This window comes from Hemicordylus capensis, chromosome 5 (assembly GCF_027244095.1).
Source record: "Hemicordylus capensis ecotype Gifberg chromosome 5, rHemCap1.1.pri, whole genome shotgun sequence".
Taxonomy (NCBI): Eukaryota; Metazoa; Chordata; class Lepidosauria; order Squamata; family Cordylidae; genus Hemicordylus; species Hemicordylus capensis.
This window is the reverse complement of record NC_069661.1, coordinates 75,385,656-75,408,686: the sequence shown is the minus strand read 5'-3', so window position 1 is coordinate 75,408,686 and position 23,031 is coordinate 75,385,656. Positions and strand designations below refer to the sequence as shown.

General features: G+C 40.3%; 1 protein-coding gene across 8 annotated transcripts in view; it reads right to left on the bottom strand.

Moving 5' to 3' along the window:
* The window catches only part of PALLD (palladin, cytoskeletal associated protein), a 329,355-nt gene that overhangs the window by 184,994 nt on the left and 121,330 nt on the right, over positions 1–23,031 (bottom strand). For 5 of the 8 annotated variants that reach the window (XM_053257735.1, XM_053257738.1, XM_053257737.1 and 2 more), the window contains 6 exons: positions 8,660–8,838; positions 7,237–7,297; positions 4,595–4,700; positions 2,225–2,299; positions 869–1,010; positions 358–384 (listed from right to left, as the gene is read on the bottom strand). In XM_053257735.1, the coding sequence (XP_053113710.1) occupies positions 358–384; positions 869–1,010; positions 2,225–2,299; positions 4,595–4,700; positions 7,237–7,297; positions 8,660–8,838 (590 nt within the window). Of the gene's footprint in view, positions 1–357; positions 385–868; positions 1,011–2,224; positions 2,300–4,594; positions 4,701–7,236; positions 7,298–8,659; positions 8,839–9,757; positions 9,893–23,031 lie in introns of those variants that run through there. The other 3 variants (XM_053257736.1, XM_053257739.1, XM_053257742.1) reach the window with 2 other exon arrangements.

The window sequence follows — 23,031 nt, the reverse complement described above, 5'->3', positions numbered from 1 at the left end:
TCCAGCATTTAGTGGTTTGGTACTACCAAAAGTATGCCTGCATGAATTTAGTGACTGAATTGCGAAGACTGAGCAACTTGCAAGCTAATGAGGAAAAGCAATTTCTGAAAATAAGGAGTGTTTAAACGGTTTATCCACTGGGGCTCTCCACATTGGTCTGGATGGAATTTGCTGTTCCACTATTAAAGGAATTGATGTAAAGCACAGGGTAGCAGGGTCTGAATTCAGTGATAAAGAATAGACTGCCTTGAAGGGAGTTTCATGTTACCTGTCCCTTGCAGAAACACTACACTATTTAACTTCAGCACAAGCACAAAGGGTGAGCGAACAAAAAGATTTCTTTTTCACGATGCTTACCAGGTTCAGCTGCAGACCGAGGCTCTGCTTATCACATCATCCAAACAGAGGACAGGAGATGAGAACAGAAGAACAAAATATATTAGAAAGCAGTTGGTATTAATACCAAGACAAAGCATTTATTAGATAAAGTACCTACTGCCATTATATGAGTGGGGAAAATGGAGAGAAGAGTATGCTATAAAGATTTTGAACCTTAAATGATACAAAATTCAAAACTGAAGCATATATTTCTATTTGCTCAGCTACCCCTACTAATTTAGCAAAGAGACAACTTTTAAAGTGGCAATTCTTGTTCATTCAGCAGGGGGAGAGCAACTAGCCCTATCCAATCCCAGCACAACATGCCTCTTATATTTCTTTTCAGACTGTGAGCCCTTTGAGGCAGAGAACCATCTTACATTTTTAATGTAAATCACTTTTGTTGAAAAGTGGTATATAAATATTTGTAATAATATTGGTTTTGTTATGGCACAGAGATATTTAAACCAGGAGGTAGCCTGCTACTTACTTTTTTGAAGAATTCTGAAATCTGGCGAATCCTGAATTTCAGTGCCTTGCCGAAACCAACTGACATGTAAGGGAGGTGCTCCCCTAACTCTGCATTCAAGTACAACTACTTGCCCTTCACTTGCTGTTGAGTTTTGGAGCTCCTGAAAGTTGAATACACAGATTACTAATGGTCAAAACAAGGTCACACCACTCAGAAAATCATCCGCATACATCTTTGCTTGCTAAGATTTAATGTTGGCATATTAATTCAGAGTAGGAACGTGCATGAAATGGATTTTGTTTTTTGTTTCAAGCTCAAAACAAAAACACAGATGGCCAAAAAGTTTCATTAAAAAACAGCAGTCGAACCAGCTTTTCTGATGCAACAAAACTCAAAATGATTCAAGTATTTCAGACATAGGGAACAATGAGGAAATGTGGAACACCACACTGTTTTCCATGGTTATCTCCTAGAGACACCAAAGTAGGTTGTGTGGTTGGGTATGATGGGTGCTACCTACCATCCAACCCACAACAGAAATGGGCAAGAGGGCAATTTTAAACAAGTTTTTAACCTCTCCTCCAAACCGCCATAGGATCCCATGACAACACTTGATTCGTGTAACAAGCCAACCAGAAACTTAATCAGCAATGGGAAAACAGTCCTCCAAAATGGCACTCAAAACATCAAAATGTTTCAATCAAAATGTCATTTCCCGCCCACCCACCCCCGCCAGCTCCAAATAGGCCTTTTATTTAAAGGGCATTTTGTTTCAGGTTCGAAACAGCCTATTTCAAGTCAAAATGTTTAGACTTCAGAACGTTTTGCACATCCCTAATTCCCTAATACAGAGCAATTTTTATTCTGACAATCCAAACTATAACTACAATCTGCTCTCAGCAGAAATATCCATATCTAATCTATATGGCACTTGACCCACATTTTAAAAACATACTAATGCAAGGATGATGGCATGCTGGCAAGGTCAGGATATGCGAGTAAGTAAAACTTCTATAAGACTTGAGCTCAATCTAACTGAAAGTGAGTAAAAGTTCAACAACAGCATGGTATTCATTCAAGCTATACAGGAGAACTTCTAGGTGGGACTGTGCCAATGGTCACCCATGTGATTATTATAATAGTATTTTGTCTCAAGTTTATGAAGGAAAAATGAATGACTAATATTTAACTCTGACTATTATCCAGTACACGGAATAGATATAAGTTACAGAAAAGATGCTTTGCTAAAAGACCATTAATATCAATTGAAAGGTAGCCATTACTGTTCCATGATTTTAATAAAATTTCAAGTGATCTATGCACTAAACATTTTTTCTATTATACACCATGAAAATCTCAGTGGAAAAGACAAACCTTTGCAAAAACAGGTGCAGTATGATTAGTGTTAGATCCATCTAATTTGCCGAGGTATGAAGTAGGACTTTGGACCTAGAAATGAGTTAGACATCAGCACCATTGATAATACGAAGTGCTTTCAAAGATGTTGTCTATCCCACCAAAACAGCTTGCCCCGCTAATACTAGTACTCTGTTTAACACACTTTATCAGGTATACCAGGTGCAAAAATATTTCTCAGTTTTCGACCAATATATTATTTATCTATCAGTTTCTATACCACCTGATATAGAAATCTCCTGGCAGTGTACAAGTTAAAATATAGGCAGTTGCTTATAGAAATCAAGTTCAACTTAAAGTGTAATGCATTAAACCTAATCTTGCAAGTAAGCAATTTTGTATACCCCATTCAAGCGTTTAACAATGTTGAATGTTAACTAGATTCAGTGTGCTGCAGCCACCTAATGGCACAGCAGAGAAATGACTTGACTAGCAAGCCAGAGGCTGCCAGTTTGAATCCCTGCTGGTATGTTTCCCAGACTATGGGAAACACCTATATTAGGCAGCAATGATATAGAAAGATGCTGAAAGGCATCATCTCATACTACGCGGAAGGAGGCAATGGTAAACCCTCCTGTATTCTACCAAAGACAACCACAGGACTCTGTGGTTACCAGGGGTCGATACCAACCTGATGGCACACTTTACCTTTTTACCCAGTGTGCTAGATGATATACAAATGCTATTGTCCCTGGGAAGACAATACACAAAAGGAACAGAAGCAAGGTGAAAATAGGAAACAGGTGTGGTGGTGACTTGATGTGCAAGGGCTCCTTCTGGCATTACCACAGTAAGATGAGAGTTGGTTCATCAAATCTCCCTCCTATGGCACTCCATTAATGTTGCAAGTTATAGAACAAGTAGAAAGGTCACATGACATGGCAACGTCCTACATCAGAACTGCCCTCCTATGAGCTGAGACAACTGCTGTTTGAGAAGGGCCCGTCCCACAAGGCCTAGATCTTCTGACAGTGGCCGAGTGATGCCAGAGCATGCATGTTGCAGCAGTTCCCAGTGGCAATACTGGCAGGGCCTGCAAGTAGTACTTCGACTGAGTAGATGGTGAAGCATGAATGTAGAAATTCACAGCAGAAGCTACAGCAAGGGGAGGGTCTAGAGCTCTAGGAAAGGCTATGTGTAGGAAGTGAATTTTAGAATTGGGAAATGCAAGGAGAAAGGGATAACAGGGCAGCAGGCAAGACTGCAGCAGGCAAGACATTCTTTATAGTGGGAGTGGGAGAAGCAAAGGGAATAGAGGACAATGATGGCAGACCAGCTTGAGATAGTGACAAAATGGCAAAGCAGCACATCAGGTCCAGGGACCTTATCAGGCTTTGTGCAGCCTTCAAAAGCAGCCCATGATCCTATGCTCCACACAAATTAGTGAACGGTTTTCAGAGCCAGGGAGCAATGGCCTTAGTAGAGCAAAAGGACTAACATCTGAAAGGCTGCAACTCTGTGCCTCTGCATCAGCCATCTCCCAATTCCATTTAAATTAGCAACACAAGTCAGTGTGGAATTTTGCCAGCATTTGTGCCCAAGGAGGAAGGGTGTGGAATGAGTGGTAGTGATCTTTGATCAGTGGAAAAGGAGACTCTGGTGAGGGATACTTTGGCTGGCAGGATGAAGGCTCCAAATTTTGGAAGGCAAGCCATGGCACCTGAGAGGGGAGTTTAAAACACAAGCTAGTTGGAAGCTGCTTTGCTGGCAACTGGAACAAGCAGTTACTTTGGCAGGCAAGGATGGCATGAGGTGAGATGGTAAAGGGCATTTTTAGAAACTAACTGCTGGTCCTAATACTTCCCCATTATGAGGTGTTCACTATAGCCTTAATGGAACCAGACATCATAACTTAATGGAACCGGACAGTCTTCTAGGCAAATAATTACTAATTAGTCAAGTACATACGAAACAGACCTACACCAAGCCAAACCTTTGGTTCATTTAATGCAATATTGTGTACACTGACTGGCAGCAGCCCTCCAGAGAGGTTTTTCAGCCTCATCTTGAATTTTCCCACATGCAAAACCCTATCACTGGGCTATAGTCCATCCCCATACAAACAAGGGTTCAGAGTAAACCCCTCCAAGAATGCCATCCACATCCTTAGGTTACAAGAAAAAGGTTGCTCACCCAAACAATTTTGATAAAGGCAGCCAAAGATACCTCATATAGAAGAACTGCATCCACAAGATTAGTCAAGCTGGAACAGATGCAAGTGATTTTATCCACAGAGTGCTGTGCAACCATATCACCATCTACTAAGAATACTGTGCAACCTACTGAGAACAAAAACTTCCTATATCTCAGAACACAAGAGTTACATACCTGCTGATTGGGCACAGAGAGAGGCTGGATTACTGCTGTTGTGACTCCAGCCTTGGGAGCAGAAGATCCAATTGTTAAAGAAACAGAAGTGCTTTTTTTCTGGGCCCTGAATAAAAAGGGAGAAATCAAGAAGGGAGATATGAGCCACTGTCCCATGTTTCTTCCCTACACTTTCTTTCGGCTGGTTGAAGCAGAACATTCAAGCTCATGACAAATTCAGCTTATGGAAATCTCAGCCAGAGAAATTCTATACACTACTATAGTCCTGTTAAGAACTATAAAGTAACTGATGTTTTCCATATTTCCCTATCTCTTCTGATGAGCGACTGAGATGTGTGTGTGTTTTGATCCTACTCATTAGCTACAAATCTGCACTTTAACAGTTATTGCTAAGGCATCCGCCTAGTCCAAGCTCTTCTTCCACAGCTGCCCACAATTGGCTCCACCTCTCACTACCAGTGGCTCCACCCATTACTTGCCCTGCCTAGAGCCACTCCCCACATCCCAGGAACCACCAGCTGCCACTATGTTGTGTCAATCTGTAGCAAAGCATTTGTGTATATTCACTAGTATAACACAGGATTCTGTTTTTGGCACCCAAATATTAAGCAAGGCACATGAGATGCTGAATCCTGCATGTGCTGATGGTTCAGAGCCAACAAAAGCTAGCCCTATCCTCCCTACGCTATGAACTGAACTGATTAGCATGTAGCTCCCTCCCCCTTCTGATTCCCACTGTCCCACTCCAAGGGCAGAGGCATATTACTATATATTCCTTGTTAGCAACCAGTTTTACTCAAGAGCCACTGTGAAGGAATAAATATGGTAGGCCAACCTCTCATCCCAAAAACTAGACCTCCAGAAGTCTCACGGTTATAGCCACCAAATAAAATTATTTGATTTATATACCGCTCTTCCTAAAATGGCTCAGGACGGTTTACACTAAAATAAAAAATATCTAACGATTAAAATCATAACCAATTAAACACAGATTAAAATTACAGTTAAGACTAGATAACATTAAAACTGGCTATCATTAAAAGCTAGGCCAAGAAAATGGGTCTTTAAGGCTCTCCTGAAGGCCACCAAGGAAGACAATTCTCTTATATCCACGAGGAGCGTGTTCCACAACCTAGAGGCAACAATACAGAAGGCCCCATCTCAGGTTGCCACCAGATTAACTGGTGGCACCCAAAGACGAGCCATCCTGATAATCTCAATGAGCGGTAGGGATCCTGTAGAGAAAAACCTTCCCTCAGGTAACCCAGACCTAAGCTATTCAGAACTTTAAAAGGTAATAACCAGCACTTTGTACTTTTCCTGAAACATATCAGCTACCAGTGTAACTGTTTGAGAACAGGCATAATGTGGTCGCTCTGGGATACCCCAGAGACCAATCTAGCTGCCGCATTTTGAAGCTTCCAAACTACATACAATAGCAGCCCTACATAGAGTACATTGCAGTAGTCCAACTTGGAGGTTACCAGCTGCTGTACCACTGTTTTCAGGTCCTGCTCCTTAAAATACAATACACACCGATGCAATACACTCAGAAAAAAATCACTTCCTTGCTGCATGTATTGCCATAGCATATGCCTTTAGTTGGGCTCTATGCTGTGTCTTATCAAATTCAAGATAAGTCCTCCTCCATTTGCACTCCAGACGTCTAACTTGCCACTTCAGCTCTCACAGCTCTTCCATATACCATGGAGCTAATTTTGAAGCTCATCATAGAGGACACTTAGGAGCAATTGTGTCCACTGCCTGTTAAGTTCCCTGTTCCAAGTATCTACCAGGGCATAGACAGTTTATTGGCAGAACCAATTCCGAAACCCTTCAAGGCCCTTTGGAATACCACTGGATCCAGAAGCCTTCTTGTGCTGACCATTCAGATCCATACATTTCTAACAGGACCACATAAATATTCCACACATTTATCTTGCCTCTGGATTGCCAAATGTGTGAAGACAACCGGTACGCTTTCAGAGGGTTCAATTTGGTTCTGAAGCCTCCAATTGCTGATCTCCATCATATGCCCATATGCCATGCTATAGAAGGCTGAATGCAGTCCGTTATCATTCATGCTCATAGAACTCAATTGTATGTACACACTCAAGACACACACGTAAAATAATGGTATAGATTTTTACACCTCTGTACAAGAACTGCTTCTAAAAGAGGGATTCATATTGGAACAGATACCAGTGATTTAATGCAGAAAGTGTTATACAACAATGCAGCTAAAGTTCTATTAATATTTAGTTAGAATGCTACATGCCTGAATTTTAAGATGTAGCAAAATTCAGGTGTAGCTATAATGCTAATTATTTCTTGTTAGATATGCCAGCAAAAAGCATCCTTGACTATTTCTTCAAAGCACATTATTGAAGGTCAACCAGCATAGCTGTCCTAAACTGACTATCCTAAATTGGGAGATGAAACCAAAACCTGTACCCACAATGCACTATGTTTAAAGTTCAATGTGATACTCTAAGATATCCTGTCATTCATTAACACTGGTTAGTCTTTTCTCTCTCAGAGTGACTGTAGGAGAAATAGGTGAAGCAGAACAACATTGCAATAATCCTTCTCAAACTATCTAAGAAGCACACTATATAATTGGTTTTGCTGTGTAAACTTACTGTGGCATGGCTCCAGATTTTGAACTGAAAATTTCACTGTCAGAATCAGAGGAGCTGGCACCTGCAGGGGGTAGACATAAGCTGACATTTGCTATGCTTAAAAATAAAATTTAAACTAAAAAAGCCTCTTCAAACACTTCAGCACCATGCTTACAGAATGACAATGAACTCATTTAAAGTTTCTTATAGCTTCATGCCAAGTCTTTAAATTTGTTTTCAAAAGTCTTGAGGTCTTTTTGTTCCAGACAGTGTAACTTTATCATCCTTATGCCAAAAGGTTGGTCAACTTGAATAACTATAGAATTGCACTAAACATATTAGGCCTCTCATTCCATGTTCCAGATGACTCAGGGCCAAACTACACATTATGTTAAACATGTCATTGGAGTGGACATGCTTTTCTGTACTAAATAGGAGCTGGTGGGTGGGGAGGGCTCCCAATGGTTATTTGCCCTGGAAGGAAAGTTGCCTGTGGCACCATCAGCTTCCCTTCCCGGACAAATCGAAGCTAGCATGAGCAGAGAAAAAGGAGACTGATCCAGACCAGAGCATGCCACAGTTTCTATCTAAACTGGGTTCCTGCAGCTCTTATTTGGTGTAGAAACATTTCAGCACGAACAGACATGCTTAATATAATGTATAATTTGACCCTCATGGAAGCAGAATGAAATAGAGTAGGACCTCGTTCTTCGCAGATTCGGCATCCACAGTTCCATGTATCTATGGTTGGGTGAATGGCACCCAATCTCAGTATAAGTGAGGAAAAAATGGGCTTAAAGAGTGTTTGATCTGCATATCTGCAGATTGGGGGTGGCCAGAAATGACCTCTGAGGTCATTTCTGGCTGCCATTTTGAGCGCTGGAGCCATTTTGTGGCCATTTTCAAAGAAAAAACTGCTTAAAAATCTGCCAAATAAGTTTTCCATCAAAAAATGGAAGAACTGAGACTTGGCGGGGGGGGGCACATTGCTGGAATGCTGGGGACCCACAGAGCATGGTAGGGCATTTTATTTGGGTTTGTGTGTGTTTTGCAATTTTCCATGCCCTTTGAAACCTAACCCTCACGATCCCATCAACCTCAGTATTCACAGTTTTGATGAATAACACAGCACTAGCTCAGAATGGAACCACTGTGAATACAGACACCCTCCTATACATCAGGGGTTCAAAACCTGTGGTATTCCAGATGTTGCTGAACTATAATTTATTGTGGCTGGGAATGATCCGAGCAACATCTGGAGTACCACAGGTTGGGAACCCCTGAAATACAAAATAGAAGGATCCCCCACAGTTCTGTAGCCCTCTATAAGCTGGGGCTATCATTGTTAATTTCTTGGAACCAATAGGATCTTATGCACAACAATTTTGTATCATTTTCCTGAATAGGATGTTCATGGCCTTCTCATATGCTATCATGCTCTTACCTTCAACAAATAGTTCTGCTGATGTAGAATCGGAGCCAACCAAGTTGGAGGCCAGGCAACAATACCGCCCTGTGTCGTCCTCAAAGGCTTCCGCTATAACTAGTGTATGGAGCCCTCCGCTCTCACAACAGATCTGAATATCAGGAGAATTTTGTAGTTCTTTGCCCTCACAGAACCACCTGTGATTAATAAACAAAAAAAATGAAAGAACACAGTCTGATCAGAAGAGAAATGCACTGATCAATGTTTACAGAAAAACATTCTTTCAAAGAACAAGCAGGCAAATCAGGAGGATTAATTTGCAGAAAATATTTTGTAGAAGCATTTTTCATTCTTTATAAAAGGAGAAATATGGAGTATTGGCAAGTGATAGGGTTGCTGGGTATTAGTCACCAAGCTTATTGTGTAAGCCCTGAGCGTTTATTCAGTCTTATCTAGAAAAGAATTAATCCATACACTCGTGGAGGTGGTGCCATCGTGGATCTACTCCCTCAGCTACATACATTTACTGCAAGGTCTGAAGGACCTTCACGTATAAAGTTGTATCTAAACAGCTCTTGAAACTTGTTCAGAACTGTGGGAAAGCAGAGTATTCCCTGAGTACACAGAGAAAAGCCTTCCACACATACAATTCTTTGCACAGGACTCTCATGCTACAAATTGCACATCACAGATGTTTGGTAGATCAGATAGTGTTCATGGGACTTGCACTGCCATACTTTTCGAAAGGTAATTCTTATCGGAGATTGTTTCTGATGGCAGCAGGCAGATAATTATGTTCTGAAGCATCGATATTTGATCCTCAATATGCCAAATGGTATCTCTACAAAAACCTATATATACTCTGGCCTTTGAAATATTCCAATATGCCCATGTGACACAGAAATATGGTTGTACAGTTGTCCCTCACCAACCTTGAGGGTTCTGTTCCTAGAAAACCTCGTGGTTGGTGAATTCGCAGTTGACAAGGCATTACCACCAATGGGAAACATGGGTTAGGGAAATTGTGGTCGCAAAAAGACAGGAAAAAAACAGAAAATAGAAAAAACTGCACCCTGAACCCCAGAAATGACCCCCCAAGCTTCCAAAAAATCTCACCAAATCGCGGATATTCAGGTTATGGTTGGCGAGACCTGCAACAGTTCCCCAGTCGTGGATACTCAAATCCGTGATTGCGAAACCCGCGGTTGTTGAGGGACAACTATTGAAAAATATCGAGTAGTAGTAATGACTGACTGCACAATAGCCACCTTGAACATAAAAGGTTTCACTGGGTTGCCAAACATGAATCAGGTAAACAAGTTCAATTTCTCTTTCCATATCGCAGCATAGCTTCCCTTTTGATCCAAAGAATGACTATCCTTACTGGTGTAATGACAGACTGTGCTAAGCAGGTATTGTTCAATGGATACTTATTCAGGCAGCTGTATACTCGTCTGCTATTGCCCAGAATGCACTGAATCTATCCAATACAGGAGACCTTTAAATATTGTGTGGGGTCATTTCCCACAGTTTTGTCTCTTCACTGGCAAGTTCCCTGTATACCAGTTTTGTTACTGTAGTGACCGCAAGGCTTTAGGGGAAGACTAGGCCCCACTTAGAGTAACTGCTTGGAGGTTGGGCCTTTCCTAATAAGGACGAAAGCCCGGGAAAATCAAAACTAAATGGCCAATCCAGAGTTAGGGGAAGATTTACTGGACAACAGCCAATAGAAGAATTGGAAGATTTTCTGTTCTACAGTCCATTCTTCCATGGAAACCTCTCAGAGAGCAGCAGGTTCAGAAGCTGCTGAGGGGAAAGAGTCCAACAGACTTGGATGGGAATCAACTGGGAGTTCCTTACCTAGGATTAATTAGGAAGAATAGGAACCAGTTTAGCCAGACGTGTCGGAAATTGTTTAAGTGCTTGCATCTGTGTTACAGCTTTATTTTAATTCTTTGGGGTTTGTTTGAAAGAAGCCCGGGTTTGCTGAAGCCTTCTGCATTTCCCCTTACCATTATATTTTTTAAATAAATCCTTGTTATTGAACGTCACCCCTGATTGTGTCCTGCTTAATCACACGTCCTTGAAGGCCTAAGTCCACTCAGTCTTGCTTGTACGGGAGGAGTTTTCCACTTTACTCTCCCAGGATTACGCTTAGAAGGGTGAATCTTCCTGCCTGGAGAACTGGATGGTGGCAGCCTATCTGAGAACTCCCTGCAGCTAAGGGAGGCATTTCCCCCTTGATCACCACAGTTATCCTGGGATAGAGGAATAGTTTAGGTTATTCACAGGTTTTCCAATTAGAAAAACCTCCTTAGGTAGTCCCCTAACTCAACCGGTATGCAGTACTACTGTACCTGGAGCAGCCTGTGCACCAGCTGAGGTGTGGTGTGCTCCAGGTGGTTCAGAGTTAAACAATCCACTCTTTAAACCTCCCTGCATGCCAGCTGAGAAGTGCGTAGGCTGCTCCAGGGGACTGGGGGTGAGCTAAGTATCTACTCAGCACAATAATGTATCTTCAAACTTTAATACCCCCACCATTTGCTTTCACACAACCTTTTCTGTATCAAAATGTGTGCACCTTGTAAGAATCGCGCGCGTGTGTGTACATACACACACACACACACACACACACACACACACACGTACGTCATATAGAAACTACAATTCTACACTTCGTCCTATATGAAGATTAAATGAGAGCATAGGAGTACATTACTGAAGCAGGCCTAAGAACATGGAACTTGAATCCTAACATAAATGACACTATACACAGCAGTTTATTTGTCCAAGATCATTTAGTAATAGCATGCATTCATGTTGACTATTAACATTTTCCTAAGTTTCAACTGTGGTGTTAATCCATAAGAATTTTTTAAACAGTAACTTGGATAGGTTGCAAAGTCCTAAATCTGTCATAAGACATAGAAGCAAGCAATCAGGGTTTGTTATGATTCCACCATTCAATATGCTCAGTTCTTATTCACAGTCACCCAAGTTGACACAATAATTGTATATTATACTTTCTATCCCATCAATGTTTTAAAGGTTAATGCTAACAGAATAGATCACATGACCCTGCAGACATCCCTTCTCACACAAGACTTATAACTCATTTTTAGTGGTCAGACCTTTCCTTTTCCAAACAAGAAGTCTGGCAGATCACATTTCAGATCAGTGAGTGCAACTATGTAGTACACTTATATGCTACCTTCTTAAATAGCAAATGATAGTTTGCCTCTTCAGTTGCAAAGTTAATACCCTCTTTATCCTTTGTTAGCAATTCACATCACCCTGTAAGCAGAGTTCCCACTTAAATCTATGTAAAAAACTTGTTGCCCACCTTTTAACTTCCAGTCAAAAGTTAGAAAACTCTCAAAGAACAGCAGCCTGTGATTGACCAGTACTACCATATATCCTCAGCTAGTTTTCAGGATTCATACAGGGGCATCTCAGGTGAGCTCAAGTCAATACTACGAATACTTATATACTGCTTATCAACAAAGTTCTCAAAGCAGTTTGGATAGAAAAGCAAATATATAAGATGGTTCCCTGCCCCCAAAGTGCTCACAATCTAAAAGTAATGCAGAAACCAGCAATAGCCATCGGTGGGCTGCAGTGCTGAGGTTGAATAGGGCCAGTTGCTTCCCCTCTGTTAATTAAGAGAATCACAGTTTTAAATAGTTGCCTCTTTGTTCAGTTAGCAGGGATAGCATGTGCAACAAAATCCAGGATCTACAATCAAGCACCAAATTAGAGGACAGTAAGTCTTGGGAAATGCCCCAAATATCTTAAATTCTGATCTTCAGACAAATCTGTTGCTTGTGTCTAGAAAAATTGATTTGGTGACAATTTTCTACTTGGGGTTTCCAACAAGACCATTTTGTAAGCAGTCTGAAATTTGAGCTGAGGGCACAGTACAGCTGCATGGTGAAGCAACTTAGTGATAAGTATTTGGGCAGAGACCTGATTTCTCAATGTAGACAATTTCCTGTGCCACCACAAATAACTGGTTTGTGGTAACACAGGAAAAGCAAACCTTCACTGAAAAACTTTGGATGACTAGAGCACAAGTGGAGGAAGACTCAGTACGAACCCAACAGATTACAACACAGAGCACATTTGAAGATCTATGCTCTGGCAGTGCGGAAGGCAAAGAAGCAGTTCCTTTCTGCCCACTTTGTTTCTGCAAATTCGCATTCAGCAGTGTCTAGGATTGTGAGGGGTCTAGTACGCACGCCTTCCACCATGAATTTAAACTTCGAACCAGTCACTCATTGTGATCTCTTCAATTACTTTTTTGCAGATAAAATCTCTTGTATTCAGGCCAAACAGGATTCCATGTTTACTGCAGAGTCTACAAGCGAGGTGTCCAGCAATTCCTCTTGTATGGATTAGATTGGATCACTTTCACTGCTTCAGATTGTATGTCCTGCAACCTGTTCTCTTGACCCTTGCACAACCTGGCTTATTTTGTATTGTAATCGTATTATCTATCAGCGAGGGTTGGATAAATATTATAAATGCTTTTCTGTGTGAGGGCAGTATGCTTCTGTCATGAGAAGGCTATTATTAGAACTTGTTTTAAGAAAGTGCCTATTTAAATTAGCAACTGTGTGGACTTGTCCCATCCCATTATCAGACCAAATCAGGCAATTTTGGCCATATGCAAGAACATCCAACACAAAAACATTTGCCTTTCTCCCTATACTAATGTGGCTCAGAAAAAATACACAGTGAAATAATGTCAGATGGAATCCACAACAGAACTTGCCTTCTCTAGTCAACATACGATGCATGTTAAGCAACTCCTGTTCATGTTAATGAGAATTAAACTCATATACTTACTCCCACCCCCACCAAATGCAGGATAAAGGATAAATTCTACTTCCCTTAAGGCTAGGAAATGTTGATAGTGGAACTAAAAATATTATACCATTTCCCTCCCTTGTAATTAAAATCCAATGAGTTCCTATTGTGCACATAAATATACAAACTTTCTTTGTTTACTACCTTTGATGGAGTTCCACAAATAATGAATGTGGAAACAAAAATTTGCAAGTTAAGCTGCCAATATTTTGGAGCTCTCCATCCACTTTGCCCTTCTGCGCTGTATCAGTTACTCAAACTATAGTTTCTAAAAGTTGCAGAGAGCCTGGTTTTCACGAGATCTCCTCTACTGAACTTTATTTTGGTAGAACAGAAATGCGGTGCTGTGTTTTAATGTATCCAAGTCCTTTATACTGTGTTTTTCTCACTGAAAACAGGCTGTGGATGAGGTAGCAAGCTATATTGCTCTCTTTACAGCATTTGACTATTAACTATTCTTAGTTAATAAGGCCCCCACTTGTTCAGAATGCACACACACAAAACCAAGACACTTAACATGTTAGTTACTTGCTGTTCATTTCTAAAAGGCAACTTGACCCAATTTCAGTAGTTAAGCTATCACATTTATTATTCAATACAAATAGCCACCCAGTCATATTTAGTTGGCTCTTGAGCAAAGGAAATTGTCAGATAGTCTATTTAAACATGGAGATGTTTGAAGCTCATCTACAGGGATATAATAATGAAAGCTAAAGGCAGAAATTATATGAAGCAGCTAGGCTATGGAGAGTTTTACTGACAATGAAAGGAGACTAGAGGGAGAGGCCCTTTGATCAAATCCTACTAACCTTAGAGTTAAAATCCAGATGTTATGAAGCAAGGGAATAGGGCCATAGCTCAGTGGCCATATCTACTTTTGCATTCTACATGCAGAAGACCCCAGGTATGATCCCTGGCATATCCAAGAAGGGCTGGGGAAAACCCCTGAGCTCCAAATCCTGGAGAGTCACTGCCAGTCAGCATAGAGACAATACTGAGCTATATGGACCAATGGCCTGACTCAATGTATGGCAGCTTCCTATGCTTCAAGGAGTCATTTAGGTTTCATTTTTGTCCCATCTTTAGTATTACAAGTTACAAGAGTGTGTTTATATTAGGTTTTCTTACACCCTCTTGCAACAGCATTATTTAACATCCTGTCAGTTCTTTCTCTTTTCCCTGCATAAGTTATGTTTCCTGAGTTTTCCACAACAATTCCCAGCACAGACAGTAGGCTCTCTTCCTTTTGTTTTAGCTTCTGGTTTTTGTACTTTCACCTGCTGCTCACTGTTTTTAATTCTGATATTGGATCAAGCCTCTGACTGGTCCATAACATTTCTTGAGACAGAACATAAGAACACCCCAGCTGGATCAGTATAGATCACAATTCCTCGTGCTATCAAGAAATTCTAACATTTTCACTAGAACAGATAGCTTCAAAATACTTGTCAGAATGAAGTTAAGACATTCAAACAATCATTTACCAATAACACCAGAAGCAGTTATTTCCTCACTGAAGATGCTTTCAATCCAAGGAGTACTCCAAAAACAAATACAATGAGGAACAAACTGTTCTCTTATTATTCTAATTTAACTCAGCTCATTTGAAGCACACTGTTTTTACTGAACTACACCAAGCAACAGAAGCCAAATTAAAGAAGATCTGGAAAGTTCTCACAATGAATAAATGGTTATTGGCATTTTGAAACCAAGGTTGTAACTTCATTTTCTGACAGGCTCCCTACCTTTCATAGCTATATAAGATGAAGAAATGCATTAGGCGAGGCTTCCCCCATCATTGTCTCCTGTTAGGAAATAGCAAAAATGGCCTGCATGTTGAAAACACACACATAAGAGTGATGGTTAGAATCCTCCTTCCCTATGCATGTGTACTTAAGTGCATACACACACCAACCCCTCTCTGTACATATGAAGTTTCTGCCACATGGGATGTTTTCAAACAAGCATCGTATGTGTAGTCTGAGGTGGGGTATTCCGAAAGAACAACATTTGAATAGCTTATTTGGCTGCCCTCCCAACAAAATATCCCTGCATATGGAATTATACTGATTTATGAGACATAAGATTTCATAGGTTGTAACCACATCCTCAGTAATGAGGGAAAAAACTTGATGTAATTATACTGTGAACTCTTTTGAGAACTATTATGGTTCAAAGGCACTACAGAAATTTTGTAGACAGCAACAATCCAGCAATTAACCCAGACTTTAAGTCTGATTAGATACCGAAGCCCTGACTGTTCAAAACCCTGCCGCTTTTGGCTTCACTTTCCAAAATTTGAGAATCATTCCTCAGTCAACAGTACATAAGAGATTACCAAAAAATGTTGTTTCCCTCTCCAAGCACATACTGTTGCAGGCATTACAATGCCTCTGGAGTCCTAGTACATTCATTAGTATAATCACAAAAGCATTTTATACTATGGGGCTATAATTAACTCATCAGCACAGTTGTGCAAGGAAGGAGACTGTCTCCAAGTCTGCATCTTGCTGGCCCCCCTCAACTTCCATTTGTCTTTTACTCTACGACACATGCACACAGCTTGGTGTGTATGTGCCTTGAAACACAGCCACATGGAAGCAACTCCATATAGCAAACCATTTATATAAACAGCTGATCATGATGTTGTATCCATCATGGCAAAGTAAACGTGCCACCATGGCAATGTACTAACTTGGCAAAGAGGCACCTTTTAACATGGTGATTCTCTTTATTCAGCAGGGGGAGGGTAACTGGCCCTGTCCAACCCCAGCACAGTACCTCCAGTGACTGTTGCTGGTGTCTATCCTGTGTTTCTTTTAGATTGTGAGCCCTTTGGGGACAGGGATACATCTTATTTATTTATTATTTCTCTGTGTAAACCACCCTGAGCCATTTTTGGAAGGGCAGTATAGAAATCAAATAAATAATAAATAAATATAATAATAATAACAACAACAACAACAACCAGCAACCACAACAGAACAAAGGCTAGCAAGCCAGAGAAGATTCATAATAAGAAATAAAGTATTCACAGAAGTTGAGCTGGAAGAACTGCAAAGAGCAACATAGGCTCAAGATATGGAAGAAGAATTACCACCAACTGAAGAAGTTGCTCAGGCGCAGGTGGAAGAGGTGTTGGAAACAGAGGATGCCACTGTTGCTGAACTGTTTCAAAATCAAAACCAGGCAACCTCCCCTTTGCCTTCACCTCAAAAACCCAAATGCCGTTTAACAGAAAAGCAACAAGAACTAAAGCAAAAAATAACTGAGCACATGAACCAAACAACTACCAGGGTTCGACTTCCAGCTCTAAAAACAGTTGCCAAAAAACCAACTCATTCAGGCATTAAAAGATATAAGTGCTGCACTTGCAGAAACAACAACCAATAATTTGCAAGAAACAAACCAACTAATGTACAGTGCAGCAACAATAACAGCACAAGAGCTCAGATATAAGATCAGTGGGTCTGTAAAAAAAGAAAGTAGTACATCAACTAAATGGAAGATTAGATTAGAAAATAAAATCTCCAGGCTTAAATCGGATGCTAGTAAATTGAAAGATATGAAAGACAAGAAGCTGAAGAATGAAAACACCAAACAGTATCTGATCCAAAAATACCACCTAGATTCAAGGAAAATTAGAGAAGTCCTGGAAATAATAAAGCAGCAAACAACAGCAGTGTCAAATAAGATTAGCAGATACGAAGCCAGAATTAGACAACACAGGCAGAATCTCTAGTTCCAGTTGAATCAGAGACTTTTCTACCAAAGCATAGAAGGAGAAACTGCAAGAAACATAGAAACACCAAATAAAGAAGAAACAGTGCAATTCTGGGGGAAATTATGGGACAATCCAATAGATTATAATAAAAAAACAGGCTGGGTGAAAGAGGTCAAAAAATGTAACCAACAAATGCAAGATCTAATAACAACACCAGAATTAATAAGTGAAAGATCAAAGAAATTTAAAAAGCACCAGGCTACAATCAGTTGCATGGCTTTTGGCTTCAAGCCTTCATAAACAACTATCAAAACAGTTCAACCACATTTTGCAAGGAGGTGATACTGAACAATGGCTTACAACTGGGAAAATTCATCTCATAATGAAAGACCCAGCAAAAGGTGCAGTTCCAAGTAATTATAGACCGATAACCTGCCTGCAAACCATGTTCAAATTATTAACTGGACTAATAGCAGATGAAGTGATGCAACACTTATTAACTAACAAACAGCTTCCAGTTGAACAGAAAGGAAATTGCCCAAACACCAGAGGCACAAAAGACCAGCTGCTGATTGACAAAATGATTTTAGAAAACTGCAAGAGAAGAAAAACAAATTTAAGTGTTGCATGGATTGACTACAAGAAAGCCTTCGACTCATTGCCTCACACATGGATACTAAAATGTTTAGAAACAACTGGTGTCAGCAAAAACATTCAGATATTTATAAAAAAAGCAATGAGCATGTGGAGTACACAGTTAACAATCTCTGGCGAGACACTTGGACAGGTTAGCATTGAAGAGGTATTTTCCAAGGGGACACGCTATCCCCTCTGTTGTTTGTAATCGCCATGACCCCACTTCCACAAATACTAAACAAAACAGGCCTCGGATACCAAACATCTAAAACATCAAGTCAAATCAACCATCTGCTGTACATGGATGATCTGAAGTTGTATGGATAGTCCCAGTCAGAAACTGAATCACTGCTAAACACTGTCCATATATTCAGTAGCGATATAGCAATGGAGTTTGGACTAGACAAGTGTGCTGCATTAATAATGAACAGAGGGAAAATAACAAAAACAGAAGGAATAGAACTGCCCAATGGAAGCAACATCAAGAACCCGGAAAAGAAAGAACATTACAAATACTTGGGCATTCTCCAGGCTGATAACATCGCACACACTGAAGTTAAAAGAAAAATTGGAAATGAATACATCAGGAGAGTTAGAAAAATCCTCAAGTCCAAACTCAATGGCAGGAACACCATATAAGCCATAAACACTGACTTGGCTATACCTGTTATCAGATACACTGCAGGAATAATAGACTGGACCCAGGCAGAGCTAGACACGCTAGATCGTAAGACCAGGAAAATAATGACCATCAATCATGCTCTGTACCCCCGCAGTGATGTCGATAGGCTATACCTCCCTCGCAGCTCAGGTGGAAGAGGAATGCTGCAAGTCCATCAAACAGTAAAGGAAAAGAAAAGAAGCCTTGAAGAATATATAAAATACAGTGAAGAAAATGCACTTCAAATGGTCAATAACAAGAAACTATTAAACACCAATGAAACAAAGGAGGCCTACAAGAAAGAACAAGTCAAGAACCAAGCAGAAAAATGGAAAAAGAAGCCACTGCATGGTCAATATTTGCACAATAAGTGGAAGACATCACCAAGACCTGGCAATGGCTTAAGAATGGCAACTTGAACAAAGAAACATAGGGTCTAATATTGGCTGCACAAGAACAGGCACTAAGAACAAATGCAATAAGAGCAAAAGTAAAAAAATCAACAACAAACAGCAAGTGCCACCTTTGTAAAGAAGCAGATGAAACCGTGGACCAACTAATCAGCTGTTGTAAAAAGATCGCACAGACTGACTACAAACAAAAGCATGACAAAGTAGCAGGGATGATACACTGGAACATCTGCAAAAAATACAAGCTACCTCTAGCCAAAAATTGGTGGGACCATAAAATTGAAAAAGTTGAAGAAAACGAAGATGCAAAAATATTATGGGAATTCTGACTACAAATAGACAAACATCTGCCACACAATACACCAGATATAATTGTAATCGAGAAGAAAGAAAAACAAGTTAAAATAATCGACATAGCAGTACCAGGGGATAGCAGAATAGAAGAAAAAGAAATAGAAAAAAACAAAATACAAAGATCTACAAATTGAAATTGAAAGGCTGTGGCAGAAAAAGACCAAAATAATCCCAGTGGTAATTGGCGCCCTGGGTGCAGATCCAAAAGACCTTGAAGAGCACCTCAACACCATAGGGGCCACAGAAATCACCATCAGCCAATTACAAAAAGCAACTTTACTGGGAACAGCCTATATTCTGCGACAATATCTATAACAGCACCAACATTGATAATTGAACTCAGCCATCCCAGGTCCTTGGGAAGGACTCGATGTCTGGATAAAACAAACCAGTCAATAAACCTGTCTGTGTAAACAAGGAATAATAATCATAATAATCTCTCTCTTGTACAATTTATATAATAATAAATAAATTGCAGGATGCCACTATAACTAGCCCCTTGCAACATGGATCAGATACCACAAGGCTGCAATATACACAACAATCACCCATTGTTTCCTTGTATTAATTTACTTCATTGCAGATGTTGGAGGTAGGGGAATACAGATAACCTGGCCAGCAATAAGACTCCTCAAATCATCACCTGAACTGTCCAATCATACTGAGCAGCATACTGCAAACCAGGCTATGCTTTGCTTTGTTAGTCATGTATCCTGATTTATGCAAAGCATTAGGCAAACTTAAAGACGATTGAGATAAGTGGATCTAGGTGCACACTCTGCAGTTTTAGTATTCTAGCTTTACCTTGTGTGAAAGACGACCACTCATTTATTTATTATATTTATATACCCCCACCCGCATCTGTCTGCTCCTGGCAGTTCACAACAAGCCAAGCCAACAAAGCAACCCAGAACTAAAATAATATAAACAGTTTAGAATGATTTAGAAATAGTCTAAAATCCTCAGCTTTCAGCAGGGAGCACATTCGGAAGCCTAGGAGCAGCTGCAGAGAAGGCCCAGTCCCAACTCACCCCGAGACAAAATGGTTGCAACTGGAGGCAGACTTCTCCAGATGACCTTAATGCACAGTGAGCATCATGCAAAAGAAGGCACTCTCTAAGGTAAGCCACATCTAAGCCATTCAGGGCTTTTAGGGTAATAGCCAACACTTCGTATTTTGCCCTGAAATATATTGGCAGCCAGTGCAACTGTTTAAATACGGCATAATATGGGTTGGGTTGCCCCAAAGACCAGTCTGGATGCCACACTTTGAACTAATTGAAGTTTCCGGACTATGTACAAAGGCAGCCCTACGTAAAGCATAAGAACATAAGAACAGCCCTGCTGGATCAGGCCCAAGGCCCATTTAGTCCAGCATCCTGTTTTGCACAGTGGCCCACCAGATGCTGCTGGAAGCCACAGGCATGAGTTGAGGGCATGCCCTCTCTCCTGCTGTTACTCCCCTGCAACTGGTACTCAGAGGCATCCTGCCTTTGAGGCTGGAGGTGGCCCACAGCCCTCCGACTAGTAGCCATTGATAGACTTCTCCTCCATGCAGTTATCCAAACCCTTCTTAAAGCCATCCAGGCTGTTGGCTGTCACCACATCTTGTGGCAGAGAATTCCACAAGTGGATTATGCGTTGTGTGAAAAAGTACTTCTGTTTGTTGGTCCTAGATTTCCAGGCAATCGATTTCATGAGATGACCCCTGGTTCTAGTGTTACGGGAGAGGGAGAAGAATTTCTCTCTATCCACTTTCTCCACACCATGCATGATTTTATAGAGCTCTATCATGTCTCCCCACAGTCTTTTTTTCTAAACTAAAAAGCCCCAGGTGTTGTAGTCTTGCCTTATAAGAAAGTTACTCTAGGCCCCTGATCATCTTGGAGCACAATGCTGTAGTTGAGCCTGGAGATTACCAGCTGGTGCACCACTGTTTTGAGGTCATTCTCTTCAAGGAATGGATGCTCTCTATTTAGCCAAAGCTGATAAAAATGCTCCTAGACATAGCCTCACTTGAGATACCAGGATGAGGCCAGGATTCAAGCGAACTCCCAACTGCATACCTGTACTTTCTGGGACAGTGTACAGGAAGACCTATCCCATCCCTCAAGTTTCAAAACCCCACAATAAGCACCTTCGTCTTTTTTGGGATTAAACTTTAATTTGTTATCCCTCATCCATCCCATTACTGCCTGTATTTTATTTTATTTTGCATATTTCTATACCGCCCAAAATGCAAGTTCACTGTGTGGTTTACAGGACAATAAAAACCACCAATAAAAAGATTAACATATTTCAACAATTAAAATTTAAAAAGTTAAAACTATTAAAATACAATTAAAACAATACCTAATTAAAATCCTAGGCAGGCATTTAGAAACAAAATGCCATTTTCCTGAAAAGAAAATACAGATTTGGGTGTCATCAGCATACTTATAACATCCTGCACAAAAATGCCCAATGACCTCAATCCAGGGGTTTCATATATATGTTAAAAGCATTCATGACAGAATGGAGCCCTGAGGGACTCCATACAGTAGCTCCTGTTTTGAAGAACAAGTGTGTCACCAAGTGCTACCAACTGGAATATACCCAATAAGACTGGAACCACTGCAAAGCAGTGCCCACTATCCCCAAATCCCCAGGAGATCCAATACCATAGCTGATGGTATTGAAAGCTGACACAGATTTTTTTTAAAAGGAATTTAGAAGTTTGAATAGAAAGAAGCCAGCCATTTATATAGTACATCTCTTCATTCATTTCTGCTTTTGCATCAACCTCCAATAGGCAGAATACAACTGGGATTTGAAAAAGTGAAGAAAACAGCAATAAAGCTGAGCAGACGCTAGCTGGCTAAGAACTTCTTCCTTAAGAAAAACAGTTTGGGTTTTTTCCTCTAATGCATAATCCTGCTGGAACCTGTGTTTGATAAAGGTCACCAAGGAATAATGAATGCTCCCTCCCATTCCCTTTGAAAAAATCATTTAAAGTGGCAGTTGCACTGAAACCAAACGACAGAGACCCTGACAAGATGTGCTGAGAGATAAGCTGCAAATTTACACTGAAGTTTAACATTGCCTTTTAAGTATTACCATTAGAAGAAAAAATAACTAGGAGTTTCCAAGATGTTCTGGGCAGAGACATGTTCCCCGTATATTATATGAACTGTTCTATTATTTACTTTAAATATATTCACCACAAACTGGCATTTTATAAGTGACTTTTAAAATTGGATTTTTGAGGAGGGGGGTACAAGTTTTTCCAGATAGTTTTAATGTTAAAAAAAAAGCTAATTTTTTTGCATAAGTATTTTTCTTGGGCAAAATGCAATTATTTTTAGTAGATCTTTTAAAGGGATATATGGCCCACATTTTGTTCAACAGAACTATGAAACTCAAGTGTCTTGCATATAGTCAGCAGCAGAAGCTCCAATAAAAGGTATCTCCTTTCCTACTTGATGTTTCTCATAAAAACATAATGACAAATACATTCTTTTGGCATCTGTATTTGGAGATTTTTCTAATGTGCATCAAGATGTTAAAAGTAAAAGCTAAAAACATGTGGAAATGTGCTTCTTCTGTGTCAACATCCAAAACATACCACAATACATTTTCAGAGTCATTATGGCTAAAACCCTTTTTATTTTATTTTTTTTAAATCCTTCTAACACATAGAATGATTATGATTTCCCCATAGACCATGCACGTGCACTCCTAAATCCCCTCACTTTCC